We start from the raw sequence: 18,261 nt of genomic DNA, 5'->3' as shown, positions 1-18,261 counted from the left end.
CCAGTAGCACTGATTCTTTTTTTTTCAAATTTTTTTTAATGTATAATATAACATGCACAAAGCAAAGAAAGAAGAAAGCAACAATTTTCAAAACACTCTTCAACAAGTAGTTACAGAACCAATCCCAGAGTTTGTCATGGGCTACCATTCCATCATCTCGGATTTTTCCTTCTAGCTGCTCCAGAACACTGGAGGCTAGAAGGACTATATATATATATTATCATCACAATTGGCTTCTTATATGTATATATATATATTATCATCACAATTGGCTTCTTTCTCTTTTTTGTGAAAAATAGCATATATACAAAAAAGCAATAAATTTCAAAGCATATTGCAACAGTTAGTTGTAAAGCAGATTTAAGTGTTTGGTATGAATTACAGTTCTACAATTTTAGGTTTTTACTTCTAGCTGCTCTAAGATACTAGAAACTAAAAGAAATATCAATATAATTATTCGGCAGTCATACCCATTTGTTAAACCCTGCCTTCTCTGTATGACTCCACCATCACCTTTGATCTTTCTCCCACTCTTTAGGGGTATTTGGGCTATGCTTATTCTAACTTTTTCATATTGGAAGGGGCTGTTGATAATATGGGATTGGGGGATGGAACTAGTTGATGTTCTGGAAGGGCTGGCCCCTCTGCATTTCAGGACTTATCTGGTCCAAGGACCCATCTGGAGGGTGTAGGTTTCTGGAAAATTACCCTAGTTCATGGAACCTTTGTAGAATCTTATGTAACACCGTAGGTGTTCTTTATGGTTGGCTGGAATGGTTTTGTTTGGGGTTTGTCAAATTATGGTAGGTAGCAGTGTATAATTGAAGCTTACATAAGAATGATTTCCAGAGTAACCTCTCGATTCTTTTGAACTCTCTCAGCCTCTGATACCTTATTTGTTACACTTCTTTTCCCCCTTTTGACCAGGATGGCATTGTTGATCCCATGGTACCAGCAAATTCCTCCCTGGGGGTCATCTCCCATGCTGCCATGGAGACTTTCACCCCTGAATGTCATATCCCACATAGGGGGAGGCCAATAATTTGGGTTTAGGTAGAAGGAGACCACATCTGAGCAACAAATAGGTCCTCCAGAAGTAACTCCTAGGCATACCTATAGGTAGGCTAAGCTTCTTTGCTACATACATAAGCTTCACAAGAGTAAGCCTCAAGATCAAAGGCTTGGCTTTTTGATTTAGGTGTCCCTGATGTTTGACACAGTATCAGGGGTTTCTCCTGTTGGTCAAGTTTAGTAGCTGCATATTTTTTCTCCCATCTCTCAAGGGACTTTGCCAGTACTTTTTTTGATTATCTGCTTATATACTCTGGGATGTGTCCATGCGTTACATTAAGCTATGCAGGATTAAAGGCCCTCATTCTTATATGGGCTCCCTGTGTTTGTATTGTTTACATGATCTATCTAGACAGTTTGGGTTAGATTTTGTGCTAAAGAACAGTAGCCTTAATTCTTGAAGATGATTTTGTAACTGTATAGCTTCTATGAGGTGACCATATGATGGTGAAAACTTGTGTCTGATGCTCCTTCTATCCAGGATATGGACAGCTGAGTAAAAAAAATAAGGATAAACAATAAATATTAGGGGGGATAAAGGGTAAACATTTGGGTACATTGAAATACTTGTGTTGAGTGATAGAGAAGGGGAAGAGTACGGGATATATGAGATCTTTTCTTCTTTTTATTTGTTTTTCTGGAGTGATAGAAATGTTTTAAAAATGATCATGGTGGTGAATATACAACCATGTGATGATATTGTGAGCCACTGATTGTATACTATGGTTAGACTGTATGTGTGTGTAGATTTCTCAATAAAAATACTTTAAAAAACAGAGAAAGCATGGGTCTCCATCTTTATGGTCCAGGAATAGGCAGCAGCTTCTTTGATATAACATCAAAAGCAGAAGCAAAAAAAAAAAAAAAGAAAAAAAGAAAATGGGGAGGTGTGTACTTTATCAAAATAAAAAGCTTTGGTACCACAAAGCACACAATAAAGAAAATAAAATACAACATAGAATGGGAGAAATATTTTGCAAATCCTAATTCTGATAAGGGACTTGCAGATAAAATATGAAAAGAACTCTTGAAATGCAGTAAAAATACAAATAACTTATAAAAAACAAAGACGCATGAGCTGAGAAAATACTATTATGATCATATTCTATTGTTTCAGTGTATTTTTATTGGTTCTGGGAGGTCTTTAGATCACATGCCTGCTGTTGTCTGTGGGTGGCAGAAATAAGGGTACCAGAATGGAATTCACGTTTCATTTAAGTCATAGACCCCCATCATTTTCTGTCTTTATCGTCTAATGTATAAGGAAAAGAATCTGGTAAAGGCCTTTGACATGATCAATGTGAGAATATGCCTCATGCTTAAAAGCTACATGAAGGGCATGTATGTATATATATGTTTTTCCCTTCAAAATTGAAATGGTAGGCACTCTTTCTGAAGTCAGCTGTATTCTTTTTAAGGCCAATTCCTTTGAGACTAGTCTGTAAGCTAAAATGGTCATATACCTTTCAATGTTTAAACTGCATTTCCTTGGTCAAGATTTTCTTATTCTGTTCTCAAAAGTAACTGGGTGCAGCCCTTGAAGGAAAACGTTTCCTATGCTGATTATTAGGAAATGAGTCATGTTCAGAGTGAGGAGGTTGGTGTGGGAAAGAGTAAAGGACAAAAGAAACCATGTCTCTCTACACTCATGTACTTCCAGCTTATTTCTTCACACCTTCCTTTTTCTGTAAAACATTTCTGCAAAAGATTCTAGTGAGCGTGAATGGAATATATTTTAGGAGAATTTTAGGCTGCATTCAGTGGTGTGTGGGAAAAATGTCTAAAAACCAACTCTCAGTGGTACGGGAGGAAATGTGCTCTGATTTGTAGTGCTTGTCACTTTGTGTGATGTAAATACTTCTACCATGCCCAATTCCAAGCTTATGTTGTGATGTCTCTGAACATGGACTTGGGAAGAGATGCCAAAATCATCTCTCAGGAGCTAGTGGGAGCCAGCTTAGCATATACCATTGGCTGTATTCTGTTAGTTATCAAACAACTCAGTCTTACATGCAAACACGTTCTGTATAGCAAATACTATGCTCTTTACTGCCATAACTGAGGGATGACAGCCAAAATGCCAAATTTATAACTGAAATTTATCTAGAGAATGGTTTGTCTCCTAAATCTCAAAAACCTGTGGTGTACACCAATTAATCTCATTAACCAGAGATTAACTTTCATAAATAACATATGTAAACTTTATGAAAGTCAATCATAACATAAAGTACTTAGATATAAATATGTTAAATATAGGTGATAACTAAGAATATTGGCAGCTACCTTTGGAAGAATGACTGGTGATTATAAAATAAGTTGTGTACCCTCAATCTTGGGGTTTTCCTCTATGAAAATTATTTCTGCAAAGGAAAGACTAAGCCTAGTTAACATTATGCCTAAGTGTTACCCCCAGAGAACCTCTTGTGTTGCTCAGATGTGGGCTTTCTCTCTAAGCCAAGTTGGCAGGTGAACTCACTGCCCTCCCCGCTACGTGGGTCCTGACTCCCAGGGGTGTAAATCTCCCTGGCAGCATGGGAAAGAACTCCCAGGATTCACTGGGACCTGGCATCACGGGATTGAGAAAGCCTTTTTGACCAAAAAGGGGAGAGAGAAATGAGACAAAATAAAGTTTCTGTGGCTGAAAGATTTCGGAGTCGAGAGGTTATCCTAGAGGTTATTCTTACGCATTATATAGATACCCTTTTGGATCCTTTATGGTGTATTGGAGAGGCTGGAGGGAAGTACCTGAAACTGTTGCACTGTGTTCCAGTAGCCTTGGTTCTTGAAGATGATTGTGTAAGGATAGAGCTTTTACAATGTGACTGTGTGATTGTGAAAACCTTGTGTCTGATGCCCCTTTCATCCAGGGTATGGAAAGATGCGTAAAAAAATACGGATAAAAATAAATAAATAATAGGGGTGATAAGTGGCTAAACTAAATTGGGTCGATTGAAATGCTAGTGGCCAATGAGAGGGAGGAGTAAGGGGGATGGGATATATGAGTTTTTTCTTTTTTATTTCTTTTTCGGAGTGATGCAAATGTTCTAAAAATGATCATGGTGATGAATGCACAACTATGTGATGATACAGTGAACCACTGATTGTACTACCATGCATGGACTGTGTGTATGTGAAGATTTGTTAACAAAAATATTTTAAAATAAATGAATAAATGAAAATACAAAAAATTAAAAAAAAATCTCATGCATGTGTGTGTACATGTACCAAATATCATTAACTGTATGATATTGTGTACACAATAATTTATATGTTAATTTTAAAAGCATTACCAAACTTACTTTTAAAACTTAAAAATAAAACTTTTTTTTTTATTGTGGTATTTTGAATGTCTTCTCTTTACTTTCAGAGGGGTGTGGAATGTCCCATACATGGCTAACGTGTACTTAATTAAAGGAGAGACACTGCGATCTGAAATGAGCGAAAGGAACTATTTTATCCGTGATAAATTGGATCCTGATATGGCTCTTTGTCGAAATGCTAGAGAAATGGTAAGGTTTATGATGATGGCCTGCTTGAGTATTCCTGTGACATGGCTTGCTTTCCCAGTTGGTATGTCACTGTGTTTCAGTGTCCTTTGTCTTTCCAACTTGAAAGTACTAGCCAATTTTTTTGCTTTTATATTGGAAAATCAGAAGCAATTTTGTAGAATAATATTTTAATATTTACCTATAGCAAAAAATTTGAAAAATGTTAGTTTTGATAACCAGGTTAATTCATAAGAAATAGATTTTTGACAGCAAATACGGAGCTTATTTAAGTCAGGTTTGTGTCTTTAAGTATTTTTCTTTACTTCTGTTTGAAAATCTATAGTGAAAATTTGACCAAATTAAAATTAATTAGATAAAATTGGTGAAATGTTCATTTACTTATTTAAGAAGTACAAACATTTTTCTGAAATCAATGTCCATATTTTCTCTAAGTAGATGTGCTTTATATGTCATTAACTTCACAGACAAGCAGGCTCCTTACCACTAAACTGGGAGAAGTGTTACAATATGGTGTACTTTAATTTATGTGAAAAATTGGTGATACATTGCTGTTTTACAAATATACTTTTATTGTAAAACTTCAATGACTGCAGAAAATAAAGTTTGCATTTCAAAATGCATAAATATGTTTCAAAGCCTATTAATATGATTTTCTGGTTTATAAATTATAGGGTTATTTCTTTAATTCCATATTTCTATAAGCAAGTATGAAAAATCAGAAAAGTTGGCAAGTATTTTTTCTCTTAGTTTAACAAGGCATGTTTTGTTGGAGAATATTTGTTTTTCCTACACAGCTATGTGTATCATTTTTTTGAATATCCTCAGTAACTGTGATTGTAATTTGTGCTCATGTTTGGCTAATTTGACCGAACAGCGCATCCTGGAATGGCCTCTCACATTTTTGTTTGTTTGTTTTAATTTGTGCCTAATGAAAGTTTTACTAAGGAATGAGCTTGGATTTTTGTTTGACCAAAAAAAAAAGAAGGAACAAAAGGGCTGGTGTTATTTCTTTATGTGTTTGCTATGAGCTTTGCTTGTTCTGCATGTTGTCACAAATGACATTTCAGAATGCCAGCTTTTGATCAAGGGCTGTTATTTTTGTTTACCTAAGAATACCTGAAAGAGAGGAGGTGTGCAGGTTGACTTACCTGATGCTTCTCTTCATTTTAGACTTTACAAAGGGAAAAAGACTCCCCTACTCCGGAAACATTCCAAATGCTCAGCCCCCCAAAGGTGTTATTTTCATTTATTTGTATTTCTTTTTGTTTATATTAGATACAGTTTATTGCCTAGCAGTAAAGTTTCTTTAAGAGCCTTCTTTCCATTTAACATGGTAAAATGTTGGTATTCATTCATTCTTAATTTGTGTGTGTGTGTGTGTTTGTGTGTTCATGTGTGTTTGAGGGAGGGCATTATGTGATATTCAGTGTTTGTTTATTTGGGGGCTGGTTTACATTTTATATTTTTAATGTGATAGAGTTAAATCCAAGTCCTTTTTACTAGTTTTTCTAGATCTTTTTCCTTTTTAAGGAAGAGAAGAGGTGCTAGTGGGTATACAGTACATTTTGATAAAAACGAGGTGTTGGGCACTCTTCATTGACTTCTTTTATTAATCTGTAACCCTTTTACCATTAAAACAGGTACAAAAAGAAACTACCTTACCTTAGTGATGTTTGTCACTTTTATTTGGTTTGTAACAAGTATGTGAGACTAGTTTTCTCCAGCTACTTTATAATGCAGTGCTAGTTACTGTGTTCAGATTCACACATCAGGGCAATACATGAATAAAGTAGACTGATGATGAAATAATATTGACATTTTGAATGTTTTTTTTAAATGTGACATTGCCTTCTTTGAAAGGAAAAGAAGCCAAACAGGTACAATTTATTGCATTTTGGTGTCTTAAAATTATTTCCGCTTTCAAACAGGAATTTCTTTTCCAATGTCTTCATCTAGGATCAATGAGACAGTGATAAAACAATCCATTCTTCTCTTCTTTTTTTTTTCAGTTGAGTGGCAGTGCTATCAGTTAGTTTTGTGTGATGTCTAATTTTATCATTAATCAAAATTTCATTTCTTTTATTTTAAATCTTACATGTTTTTATATGAAAAGTAAAAATGCATGTTCACGAATGAAACATAGAAATTGATGTAAATATCTTCTATTTTTAAATTTATTTGCCCATACTTTAAGATTGTTAATACTATTATTTTTTGGTATGTAGGGCATGTTTATGTACGTTTCTAACAGAGATGAATTTGGAAGGCTATTATCAACTGCTAATTACAATATTTCCCATTATAACAATGACCTCTGGCAGATTTTTGAAAATCCTGTGGTATGTATTTCATACTCAACTTTATTCTTTTACTTAATTTCCTGCAGTTCTAAATGTATATAGATTAGGTAATAAAATGAAAATGTGATAAGAGGTTTTTTAAAAAGAACTGATACATTTCGTGACTTCTAGAATAAGTCTAAACTTGACCAAGAACTTTTAAAATAAAACATATTTTGGGTAAGGAATTAATCAGTTTCCTTGATTTCTTCCAATATTTTTATTTTATTTGTTTAAAAGCGCCATCTAATTATTAATCCCAATTTCATAAAAATGCTTACAATACATTATTTCTTTCCTTAAAGATTTGAATTATATAGGAATTAACTCCTCTATTTATTTGATAGAAAGAATAGCCTTGAATAATCCTCTCTTGTATTACTATTTATTACTTTCCCTCTCTCTAGTAAAAGTTTTCAGTTACGGAGACCCAATCCATCTGATGAAAATTGTCTTTTATCTTTTTTAAAAGTAGTTGAAACCGAGTAATGGTAAATTTAATAGCCTCTAAATGCTTTATTGAATAATAAAATTTTATCTCTTGACAATTTTATATTTTAAAAGTTCTTTTCTTCCATTTTACCTGCATATTTTCATCTTTTATAAAAGCAGAATTGAAACGTGGCATTTTATAATGAGAGTAGAATCACATATTTTAATTTGATGCTAAATCATTTCTTGTTTTAAGGATAGAATTATTTGATTTCTTGGGTAATATTAGATTCCTGGTAAAATGTTCTCAATTAAATCCTGAATTGTAGAAGTTTGTGTAGCATTCAAATCTTTGGGCGGCAATAAAAATATCAGAATTAAGTAGGAAGTGCTTTTCTTTTGGTTGATTTGCTTTATTCTTTGGAAAATTCGCCTGATTGAGATGCCTCACGAAGGATAACTACATAGCAAAATATTTAATGACTCTCCAATCATCAGAATGTCAAATTAGTAAACTCAAGTTTGCTCAATAATGCTTAAAATGTGGTCTAAACTGAAAAGTTAATATGTATGCCTTAATGTAAATTCCTATGGACTTTTTTTTAGCTTCAAAAAAAAATCAATATTGATATGTAGGAAAAAATACTGCAAAGAAATTTCCTGAAGTAATATGGGTAATTATCTTTAATTTTCCCCATATCTTCCATAATAGAAATGTATTTATCTTAGAATCAGAAAATGAATAAATAGTAGAAGAAATAATGAGATAATCTGATCCTTATTAATATTAACCATGAGTAAATTAGTGTTATGATTATTATTACAGAATTTGAAAATAGTTCCTTCATATAAAAAATGACTGTATTACTATGGCTAGAGATACAGGACACTAAGAGTGCCACATAAATTTGTCATGGCCTTCTGAAATCTGACCTCAAAAGATACATTTCATATAAATACTTTTGGCACATATGTTGATGGGATTATTTTGAACCTTGGCTCAGTTCTTCTCTAATTAATTTCTGTATTTTTACTTGGTAAAGAAAAAATTAAGAATTTTCTTTAAATAGTCTAAAAATATCTTAAGGAGAGATCTTTTGTGATATTTAAATCACTACATATTTTAATATATATACTCTAACTTATAAATAAGCAAAATGTATTTGCCTTATAAATGGAATAAGTCACTTGATTAAGTAAAAGAATTCTTAGTTTATGTTGAAAATTTGAGGTATCTTACGTGTGGCTTATGTGCTAGAGATTGGTCAAAGAAAAGAATCATTTTCCTGAATTCAACAGGGAGAGGAGCTGTCAGTGTATATCCTATGCCCTAATTTCTGTAACTGACAAAACTGAGGTTTTTAGTAATTCCATGATAACTATTTGATAAATTTTAAACATTAAAGTACAGGCAGAAAACTGTAAACTCATTTAAAATATCAAAATTATTTTAGATTAATTTGCCTTAGAAGTATAAGTAAGAGTCTGGGTAATTAACTTTTATGAATATTTGTTGGTAGGATATTGTTCTTTATCTTTCAGGTTTTTGAAATTTTTATTAATAAAACCAATCAACATATAATATGAACATTCTTTTTTTCATCACATAGTTGTATATTCATCATCATGATCATTTCTCAGAATATTTGCATCAATTAAAGAAATAAAAAGAAAACAGAAAAAAAATTCATACATACTATACCCCTTACCCCTCCCATTCATTGATCACTAGCATTTCAATCTACTGAATTTATTTTAACATTTGTTTCCCCTATTATTTATTTTTAATCCATATGTCTTACTCATCTGTCCATAAGGTAGATAAAAGAAGCATCAGACACAAGGTTTTCACAATCATGTCTTTCAGTTTTAAGCACATAATTTGCCCACCTCTGTGTGTATACATAGGATATGGTGCACAAATCTAATCACTATAAGATTACCAAGTTTTAAGATCCTGAGGTATAAAACTTTGTTTTAGTTTCCTAGGTTGCTCAAGCAAATACCACAAAATGGGTCTGGTTAAACAACAGGAGCTCATTCACTCATGGTTTGAGGTTAGGGAAAAAAGTCCAAATCAAGGCATCATCGCGGCATCATGGAGGCGATGCTTTCTCCCCAGCGACAGTGACATCCGCGGGCTGGCTGCTGCTCTCCTTGGTTTGATCCTCCGCTGTGGCATGGCCAGGCACATGGTAGTGTCTGCTGGTCTCTCCTTCCTCTCTGGGTTCCGACTGATCCTCTGGCTGTCTTTCTGAATTTCATTCTGTTTTTAGAAGACTCCAGTAATATAACTAAGATGCATTCTGATTGAGGTGGGCCACGCCTTAACTGAAGTAACCGCTTTAAAAGTTCCTGCTTACAATGGGCTCACACCCACAAGAACGGATTAAATTTAAGAACAAGCATGTTTTTCTGAGGTCCATACAACTTCATAACTATAAATTTCATATTTTCATAGACTAATATGATCATACACAGATTTAGGCAAAGACTAAAATGTAAACTGTGGTCTCTGAAAATTCCTGTTTTCTCTACTACATGTAGTCATAAACTGTCCAAAATGTATAAAATGCATGTACCTATATTTTCCAGTAAAATATTTATAAAATGTATTTGCTTTAATCTCTGCAATTAATTTGTTTTTCTTTTTGTAGGACTGGAAGGAAAAATATATAAACCATGATTATTCAAAGATTTTCACTGAAAATTTGGTTAAGCAGGTTTGTATTAATGATTATTATGATCTATAGAGAATTTTTTACCATTTTTTCCATAAAGCAATGTTATTAAGGTAATGCTATTTTAGATGGCTTGCTGTGAAACATACTTTAGATATAATTAATAAGGTCAATTGCCAGTTACACAATTTTAAGAATCACGTAATTGGGGGTGCAAGGGTAGTTCAGTGGTAGAATTCTCGCCTGCCATGCAGGAGAGCCAGGTCTGATTCCAAGCCCATGTACTTCCCCAAAAACAAGCAAACAAAGAATGAAAAAGCAAACAAAAATTCAACAAACGGTGCTGCAATAATGGGATACTCACATGGAAAAAGATTGAAGTGTGATCTCTGCCATACAGCATAAAAAGAAAGAATCACATAATTGTAAAAATGTAGCATATAGAGATTAGCAATGTTTTTGAGATCATGCCTCTTTTAAGCAGACTCAAGTGTCAAGGTTTTCTTAAACCACTAAAAGCAGTGAACCATGGACAGATCTCTGGTGTCAAGTTATTTCAGTTACGGTTTATTGTAGAAAGAGATTGGACTCCAAGAGTCATTTCTCATTGGGATTTTTTAATATAAAAATGAACTCTACTTCAGAATTGTTCATAATTGTTTCTAATGCTTTATTTCAGAGAATGTAAGATTCATCAGTTCTGAGATGCACCATTATTTTATGTACTAGGATAAAGAAAATAATATTGCCAATTAAAATGTAATATTTTCCAGTCAGAAATTTTTAGACTTATTACATCTCTTAGCCTCAATAAGACATAGATGTTAGCATATGACCTGGTATAATGTACACAAAACAACCTTTCATTTCAATGCTAAATCACAGTGTAAACACTTCGGAAGGCACTTCAAAGGGCAGGACAGCTCAACAAGTGCAGCATCCGCTAAGGTAAAGGAAAGGAAGATTTGACCAAGGCTATATATGTACTGTGATATTACAGTACTGTGTAATATTACAGTGATATTACAACTGTATCTCAGTGGCTGCTTTGTTGATCATGATTGTAAGATGTATCTTGATTTCACAAATGTTAAAATGTGAAGTATTAGAAACTGTTAAAACAAACCAGTTATTGCTTGTAACAGTCCTCATCTTTCACTTTTAAACACACATGTATTTACCCAGCTCTATGTAAATGAGTGGATTGTAGCATACAAATCTAATAGCTTTAGAGTACTCAAGTTTCAAAATCCTGAAATAAAAATTTCATGTTGCACAGGAGAGGAGCATACATAGAATCAGCCAAGGTTTAAAACATAAACTATTGTTTCTGCAAATTCCTCTTTTACTCAGTATGTGAGTGATATGAGTCATCCATAAATTGAATAGTTTCTAAAACTGTTTATATTTTATATTAATATTTCAATTTGCACAGTGTTATTTATATGTCCGTAATTTGGGACAAACCTTAAACAATATCTAAGTGAGATCTGTATTTGGGTAATCTGTCTTAATTTGAAATGCCATTTATTATTTGAAAGATACATATGTTAATCTTCTGATTGTGCCGTTCATATTTTATAACCTTGTCCAGATGTCTTTTGGTTCCCCATATTTTCTGCAAAAGCCTGTGATGAGTTGGTGGAAGAAATGGAGCGTTTTGGCCAGTGGTCTGGGGGGAAGCATCATGTAAGCTGCACTTCACTTTTCCGCATAGAACTACAATATGAGGCGGTGGTGGCTGGGGCGGGGGTGGGAGAGAGGTAGATATTTTTAACTCAGAGAGATGTTCTTTTTGCTACTTAGACCCGAATGTTCTTTTTGCTGTCTAGACCTAAATGAACTGGCTTGTTCAGGGTGTCAGGAGAACTCTGTTTCAGATCTAATTCTGAAGTCATTTAATCTGTCTGTGCATTGCTTTGGCATCTGTGCACATAATGATACTGATGGTCTCTAAGTAAAGATCTGCCTTTACTGGGGCTCTGCTCTTTTCCAATGCCTCTCTTTACTCCTTGCACTTTGGTAGTGAGCCATGAAAATACTAAGACAAATCCTTTCTGCTTGACTGCCAAAACTATTTTTTGTGCATGTAAATGGAGGGAGGAGAGTTCTGTTTGAATGCCTTTGATAAATTCAGATGTGCATTTGCAATCAAATACTTGGCAAGAAGCATTACTGCCAGTTTTTTTTTTTTTTCCTTTGCTTTGAGAACCCATAGATGCCAGCTCCTAACAAGACCAAGGAGTTTTGCTGGCAGACCCTGGGAAGTTACTGTCTCTGCTCAATCAAAGGTCCTGTCTAGCTAGCTATTCTGATCAAGGAGAGGGAAGTACAGAGTATGTGAAAGAACTTGAAGTGAGCAAGTTGTAGAGAAATGGAAAGCAGTGTGTTTGAGTTTTCTTGGATGCTCATGCGAATGGGCTTAAACAATGGGAATTTATTAGCTCATGATTTTGAGGCTAAGAGAAAATGCAAATCAAGGCTTAGTTAAGGAGCTGCTGTCCTCTGGAAGACCAGCATTCTGGGGCTGGCTGCCAGTGAGCCTTGGTCCTTGGCTCCTGGCTCATGGCAGGGCACATGGTGGCCTCTCCTGGCTGCTCCCTTCTCTTCTGGATTCCATTGACTTTCAGGTTCTTGCTTCTGGAGGCTTTTTTTCTCTCTCCCTGAATTTCATTCTGCTTATAAAGGACTCCAGTATTAGGATTAAGACCCATTCTGATTGGGCTGGGCACACCTTAATTAAAGTAAGCTCATCAAAAACTTTACAGCAGATTCACATCCACTGGAATGGATTAAGTTTAAGGACATGTTTTTTCTGGGGTGCATCACTCCAAACCACAGCAGAGTGATTGAAGGACTTTGGGTATCACACAATGAAAGTGAGGAACATAGCCGTGAAAGGTTGTTTTCAGTGGCAGGTAATTCCCTGGGTATATAAATGGGGCTTATGTGCATCTGCAGCTGAGATTGCCTGAAAAGTAACTATAAAAAACTCTTTTTTGGAGGGATGGGGAGCTTAAAGAAGTCAGATTTATTTACTTTATTGTCTAACTTTGCATATATATTAAATAAATTCAAAAGGAGCCCACTAACTCTGCAGTACATTAAATCACAGTTGATAAATTTACAAAATGATGTTATTTTTATTGTTTTGCAATTAAATCAGATAGCATACCATAACTGAATAACTGTTATTTGATCTTGTGGTTGAAAAACACCAGGGTAATGTCAAATGTGAATTGCATGCGGCGCCCTTTAGGATTTCATTAATGCTATTTCTAGGATAGCCGTCTATCTGGTGGCTATGAAAATGTTCCAACTGATGATATTCACATGAAACAAGTTGGTCTGGAGACCGTGTGGCTTCATTTCATCCGAGAGTTCATCACCCCTTCACCCCTGTGACGCTGAAGGTCTTTGCAGGCTATTATACGAAGGTAGTTGTCTTCCCACCCCCTGCCTACCCTCTACCAGTCCTTACACAATTGTGTTTTTCTTTGTTTTATTGATAGCGAATCTACCTGCTTACTTTCACTTTTCAGGGGTTTGCGCTGTTGAATTTTGTGGTAAAATACTCGCCTGACAGACAGCGTTCTCTTCGCCCACATCATGATGCTTCCACCTTTACATCAACATTGCACTCAATAATGTCGGAGAAGATTTTCAGGTGCTTATGTCCTTTATTTTTTACATTTTTCAAAAATGTGTCTCATTATGGAAAGGTCTTTGCCTTGGCCTCTTCTGTGTTGAAGGCATAATTTGAATTTTAGCACTGGTTAAAATAATAGGACCTGACACATATCTTTGTTCTAACCCTTTAGGGAGGTGGATGCAAATTTCTAAGGTACAATTGCTCTATTGAGTCACCAGGAAAAGGCTGGAGCTTCATGCACCCAGGGAGACTCACGCATTTGCATGAAGGACTTCCTGTTAAAAATGGAACCCGATACATCGCAGTGTCCTTTATAGATCCCTAAGTTATTTACTGTTCATTGAATTGAATTTTCTTTCTGGACTGGATGACTGGCACAAACATATCTTTGAAGTTGTGCTTGAGAAGATGAGAGAATATTTAAATAACTTCAACAGAAGAACTTCACTTTGGGCCAATTGTTTGAAAACCTTTTTGTAAGAAGTTGTTTGATGTTTCTTAATGTCTACTCTGAGCCTTTAAAGAAGAAGGAAAGAAAGAAAAAAGTAAAACAAAATATTTATTTCTATTTCTTTTTGTCTCTAAGAATGATTGTGTTTCAATTGATAAATTTATTCAGGTACAAATGTACAAGCGACAAATGAGACTAATAATGTTTTCTTATTTAAGATTAGCCTGGAAAGAATTTTATTTATCATCATCTGTGGAGATATAGAAAAGAACAGACAAAGGAAAATTAGCAATTCTTCAAATATTACAAATCTGAGATTCTAAGTGAATTCATTTGCAATTAATTTAATAAGTACTTTTTTGCCTGCCTGTGCAGGTATCTTTTACAGTAGTTACTTAGGGAATACAAAAAACAACACTGCACATCTGTTTTCCTCATGAAACTTTGTAGAAAACCCAATCTGTTTTCCTCATGAAACTTTGTAGAGGAACATATCTACTAGAAAAAAATTTCATTCAGATTGTTAGAAAGCCTTTTTATATTTGCATGTTTACATATGTTCTTTCAGATGAATCTCCAATGTGGATTATATTAGGTTGATGTTGGATTTAGGAAAGCTTATAAATGTTTCCATTTTTTAAGGTACTCCAAGTATCTGCTTAAGATCAGCAACTGCCCTTAATTCAAAACAATGTTTTTTTCCTAATTCTAGAAAATAATGAGAAAAAAAGAAAAGTTTACTGAGATAGTAGTGTGTTTTGGTATTCTTTTTTTTTTTACTTTTTTAAGTACTTGGATTTTATATCAGGAAAATAAAGTTGTTGAGCCTTTCTTTCCTTTTGCACTTTGTCTCTAATTACTCATTTTTTTCTTTTCCCTGCGTAATTTCTGCTTTATCCTTCTTAGTCCCTTTTTTGTCATACCATCCCACTTTTAAAAATTCCCGATCACTGAGAGAGTTGTTAACTTAATTTTTGACCATTTCTCTGAGTGTGATTAAATATTCTTATTGTAGCTACTGTTCTTAATTTAAAGGTTACACTTGAAAATTTCCAAGTCATGGTGCCACAATTCGTTTTTTCTAACACCATGTGTTAGAAAGCTATGAAAAATAAAATAATTTTGAATAAGTTACTGCTGCTTTCTTTTAATGGTGATTTATCTTCAGAAGTAAATATATGATAAAGTAGCCTGAAGGAATGATAGGTTATGATTTTTCATTTTGTTTTGTACATTTAATGATATGAGAACTTATCCAAATTCTGTTTGTTGACTTGTGAATAATTGATCTAACTCATATTACAAATGCAGAAGTAGAGGCTGGATCTTTATTCAGTGTGTATTTATTCAGTGGTGTTTGCTTGTTTGTTTGTTTGACGTCCCCAGTATCATCCAGGCACGTCCCAGATCCTGTGAGTATAGTAGTGAACCAAGAGGGTATAGGGTTGTAGTTACTGGGAGATGAACTTAGGAAATAAGGAAGTTGGGTTCCATCTGTTTTCTTTGGTGGTGCTTAACACCCACAATAAATTCCTAATTTCCATCAGTAAGGCTGCAGAGACATTTCAGCAATTATTTGTGAATAATAGTAGGATACTTCATGGGTGATGATCAAATATGTAACAATGGGTATAGGATGATGCCAACCAATCCAGACAGACCTAATTGTTAATAGTAGAATCTGACCAGCGCAAGCTGGCTTTATGTTCCCCACGGTATAGTTCAAAAGAAAGACATCTGCCAGACCCTAGGTCTTTATACTTGCAGGGTACATGGCTGGTCAAAATGTGTTAAGTGTTTTTATCTAACACTCCTGTTTCCAGATATAGGATCAAGACAGTCGGCCAAGCACAAGCACATCTTTCTGTCTTCCCTTTTATCCAAGATTCCATGAAATAATGGAAAATGTACATGTAAAGAGCACTGTTTATAATGAGTGAAGGAAAACATGAAAAATTTCCATAAGTAGATAAAAAAATCAAAAGAAAACAGAGCTGGATGGAAGGAGAAGTTTTCAGCTGTAAACATTCCCTGCAGAAGGCTGTTCGAGGAACCACTTTGATTGTATGGTTCACGCGTTTTATGAAATACTATAAAGCCTTTCAAAAGAGTGAAAGTAAATCTTTATGTTGCCAACAATCAAATATCCATGCGAGAGTCGAATCTGAGGAAATAAAGCTACAGTATTACAGGTGGAATCCCATTAGAGTCAAAGCAAAAACAGAACTACACATGTGTATGTAAATTTACAAAAGAATTTCTAAATGGGAAAACACTGGATAGTGGTGTGCAATCACAGAAGAATAAATGGAGCTTTCACCCTTTACTTTTTACACTTCTCTGTTGTTTAAATCGTTTCCTTCAGAAATATAGTCACATATTGAGTAACAAACAGAGAAACAGGGATTCCTGTTGGAATGAATGGTAGTATTTTTTTTTTTTTTTTTTTTTGCTTTTAAAAAGGGGAATTTATTAAGTTGCAAGTTTATAGTTACAAGGCAGTGAAAATGTCCAAGTTAATGCAAGGCTATAAAAATGTCCAATCTAAGGCATCCAGAAAAAGATACCTTGGTTCAAGAAGACTGATGACATTCAGGGTTTCTCAGCTGAAAGGGCACATGGCAATGTCTGCTAGCTTTCTCTTTTATGGCTTCCCCGGGGCTCTGTCCGTTCTGTTGACTCTGCCGGTTCTGGCAGTTTGTGGCTCTAAAGCTTTCTCCAAAATGGTTCCTCTTAAAGGACTCCAGTAAGCAACCCCACCTTGAATGGGTGGAGACACATCTCCATGGAAACCATCTAATCAAAAGTTACCACCCACAGTTGGGTGGGTCACATCTTCCTGGAAACAATTAAAAAGCTCCCACCCAGCATATTGAATGAGGATTAAAGGACGTGGCTTTTCTGGGGTACATGACAGATTCTAGCCAGCCCAAAGGGAGGCAGCCACAAGCCAAGGATCGCCAAGGATGGTGGCAAACGCCAGGGATAAGGAGAGGCCAGGAGGGCTGCACAGCCTTGCCCACTCCCGGACCTGGGGCCTAGGGTCTGCAGTGCCCGGCGGGGACAACTTTTTTTTTTTTTTCTCTCTTTTATTTTTTTTATTTATTTTTTATTAATTAACGGAAAAAAAGAAATTAACCCAACATTTAGAAATCATACCATTCTACATATGCAATCAGTAATTCTTAACATCATCACATAGATGCATGATCATCGTTTCTTAGTACATTTGCATCGGTTTAGAAGAACTAGCAACACAACCGAAAAAGATATAGAATGTTAATATAGAGAAAAGAAATAAAAGTAATAATAATAGTAAAAGAAAAAAAAACCTATAGCTCAGATGCAGCTTCATTCAGTGTTTTAACATGATTGCTTTACAGTTAGGTATTATTGTGCTGTCCATTTTTGAGTTTTTGTATCTAGTCCTGTTGCACAGTCTGTATCCCTTCAGCTCCAATTACCCATTATCTTACCCTGTTTCTAACTCCTGCTGGACTCTGTTACCAATGACATATTCCAAGTTTATTCTCGAATGTCGGTTCACATCAGTGGGACCATACAGTATTTGTCCTTTAGTTTATGGCTGGACTCACTCAGCATAATGTTCTCTAGGTCCATCCAGAATGGTAGTATATTGATGTCAGTAATAAACACTTGTGTTTGTGTGTGTACATACACATTACTTAAAGGCTTTAAATGCACAATGGCATTTTTTCTAACTATTAATGTGTGTATGAATTAATATGCATATTTTCCCAAATATAGATACTTTAGTAGTAGGCTAGTATATTAATCTTCCTCATTCTGCTTCATCCTTGAAAAAACAGTAATTTATCTGTATTGATAACTTACCTAGGAAGTCAAACACCTCTCTATAGAACAAAATGTGAGACAATATAAAAATAAATTGAGGGCTCTATCCTCGTGACAGGATCCATATTCCCTCATGCCTTTTTTTTGGTCGTATGCATTTCTTAATTTCTCTTCTTGCTAACTACTGAACATCGTATGACATTTTGGGGACCACTAATGCATTTGAATACCAAGTGGTCTGTCTATTCGGTAAGTTTTTTCGAGCTGCAGAAAAGCAAAATAAAATCACAGTTGATGTCAGTCTGTGTAA

At 34.7% G+C, this 18,261-nt stretch overlaps 1 protein-coding gene across 1 annotated transcript in view; it reads left to right on the top strand.

Annotated features, from left to right (window-relative positions):
- LOC143684064 (procollagen-lysine,2-oxoglutarate 5-dioxygenase 2-like) overlaps positions 1 to 14,613 on the top strand; it is a 116,318-nt gene extending 101,705 nt beyond the window's left edge. Inside the window, 9 exon segments of the mRNA XM_077160730.1 lie at positions 4,439 to 4,580; positions 6,806 to 6,919; positions 10,009 to 10,072; positions 11,615 to 11,721; positions 13,315 to 13,425; positions 13,428 to 13,469; positions 13,575 to 13,659; positions 13,662 to 13,699; positions 13,854 to 14,613. Coding sequence (XP_077016845.1) covers positions 4,439 to 4,580; positions 6,806 to 6,919; positions 10,009 to 10,072; positions 11,615 to 11,721; positions 13,315 to 13,425; positions 13,428 to 13,469; positions 13,575 to 13,659; positions 13,662 to 13,699; positions 13,854 to 14,009 — 859 coding nt within the window. The 3' untranslated portion in view covers positions 14,010 to 14,613.
- Positions 14,614 to 18,261: the final 3,648 nt, after the last annotated feature.

This window comes from Tamandua tetradactyla, chromosome 5, assembly GCF_023851605.1.
Source record: "Tamandua tetradactyla isolate mTamTet1 chromosome 5, mTamTet1.pri, whole genome shotgun sequence".
NCBI lineage: Eukaryota > Metazoa > Chordata > Mammalia > Pilosa > Myrmecophagidae > Tamandua > Tamandua tetradactyla.
Note: the sequence above shows the minus strand (reverse complement) of the source record. Positions and strands in the feature narration are given on the sequence as shown.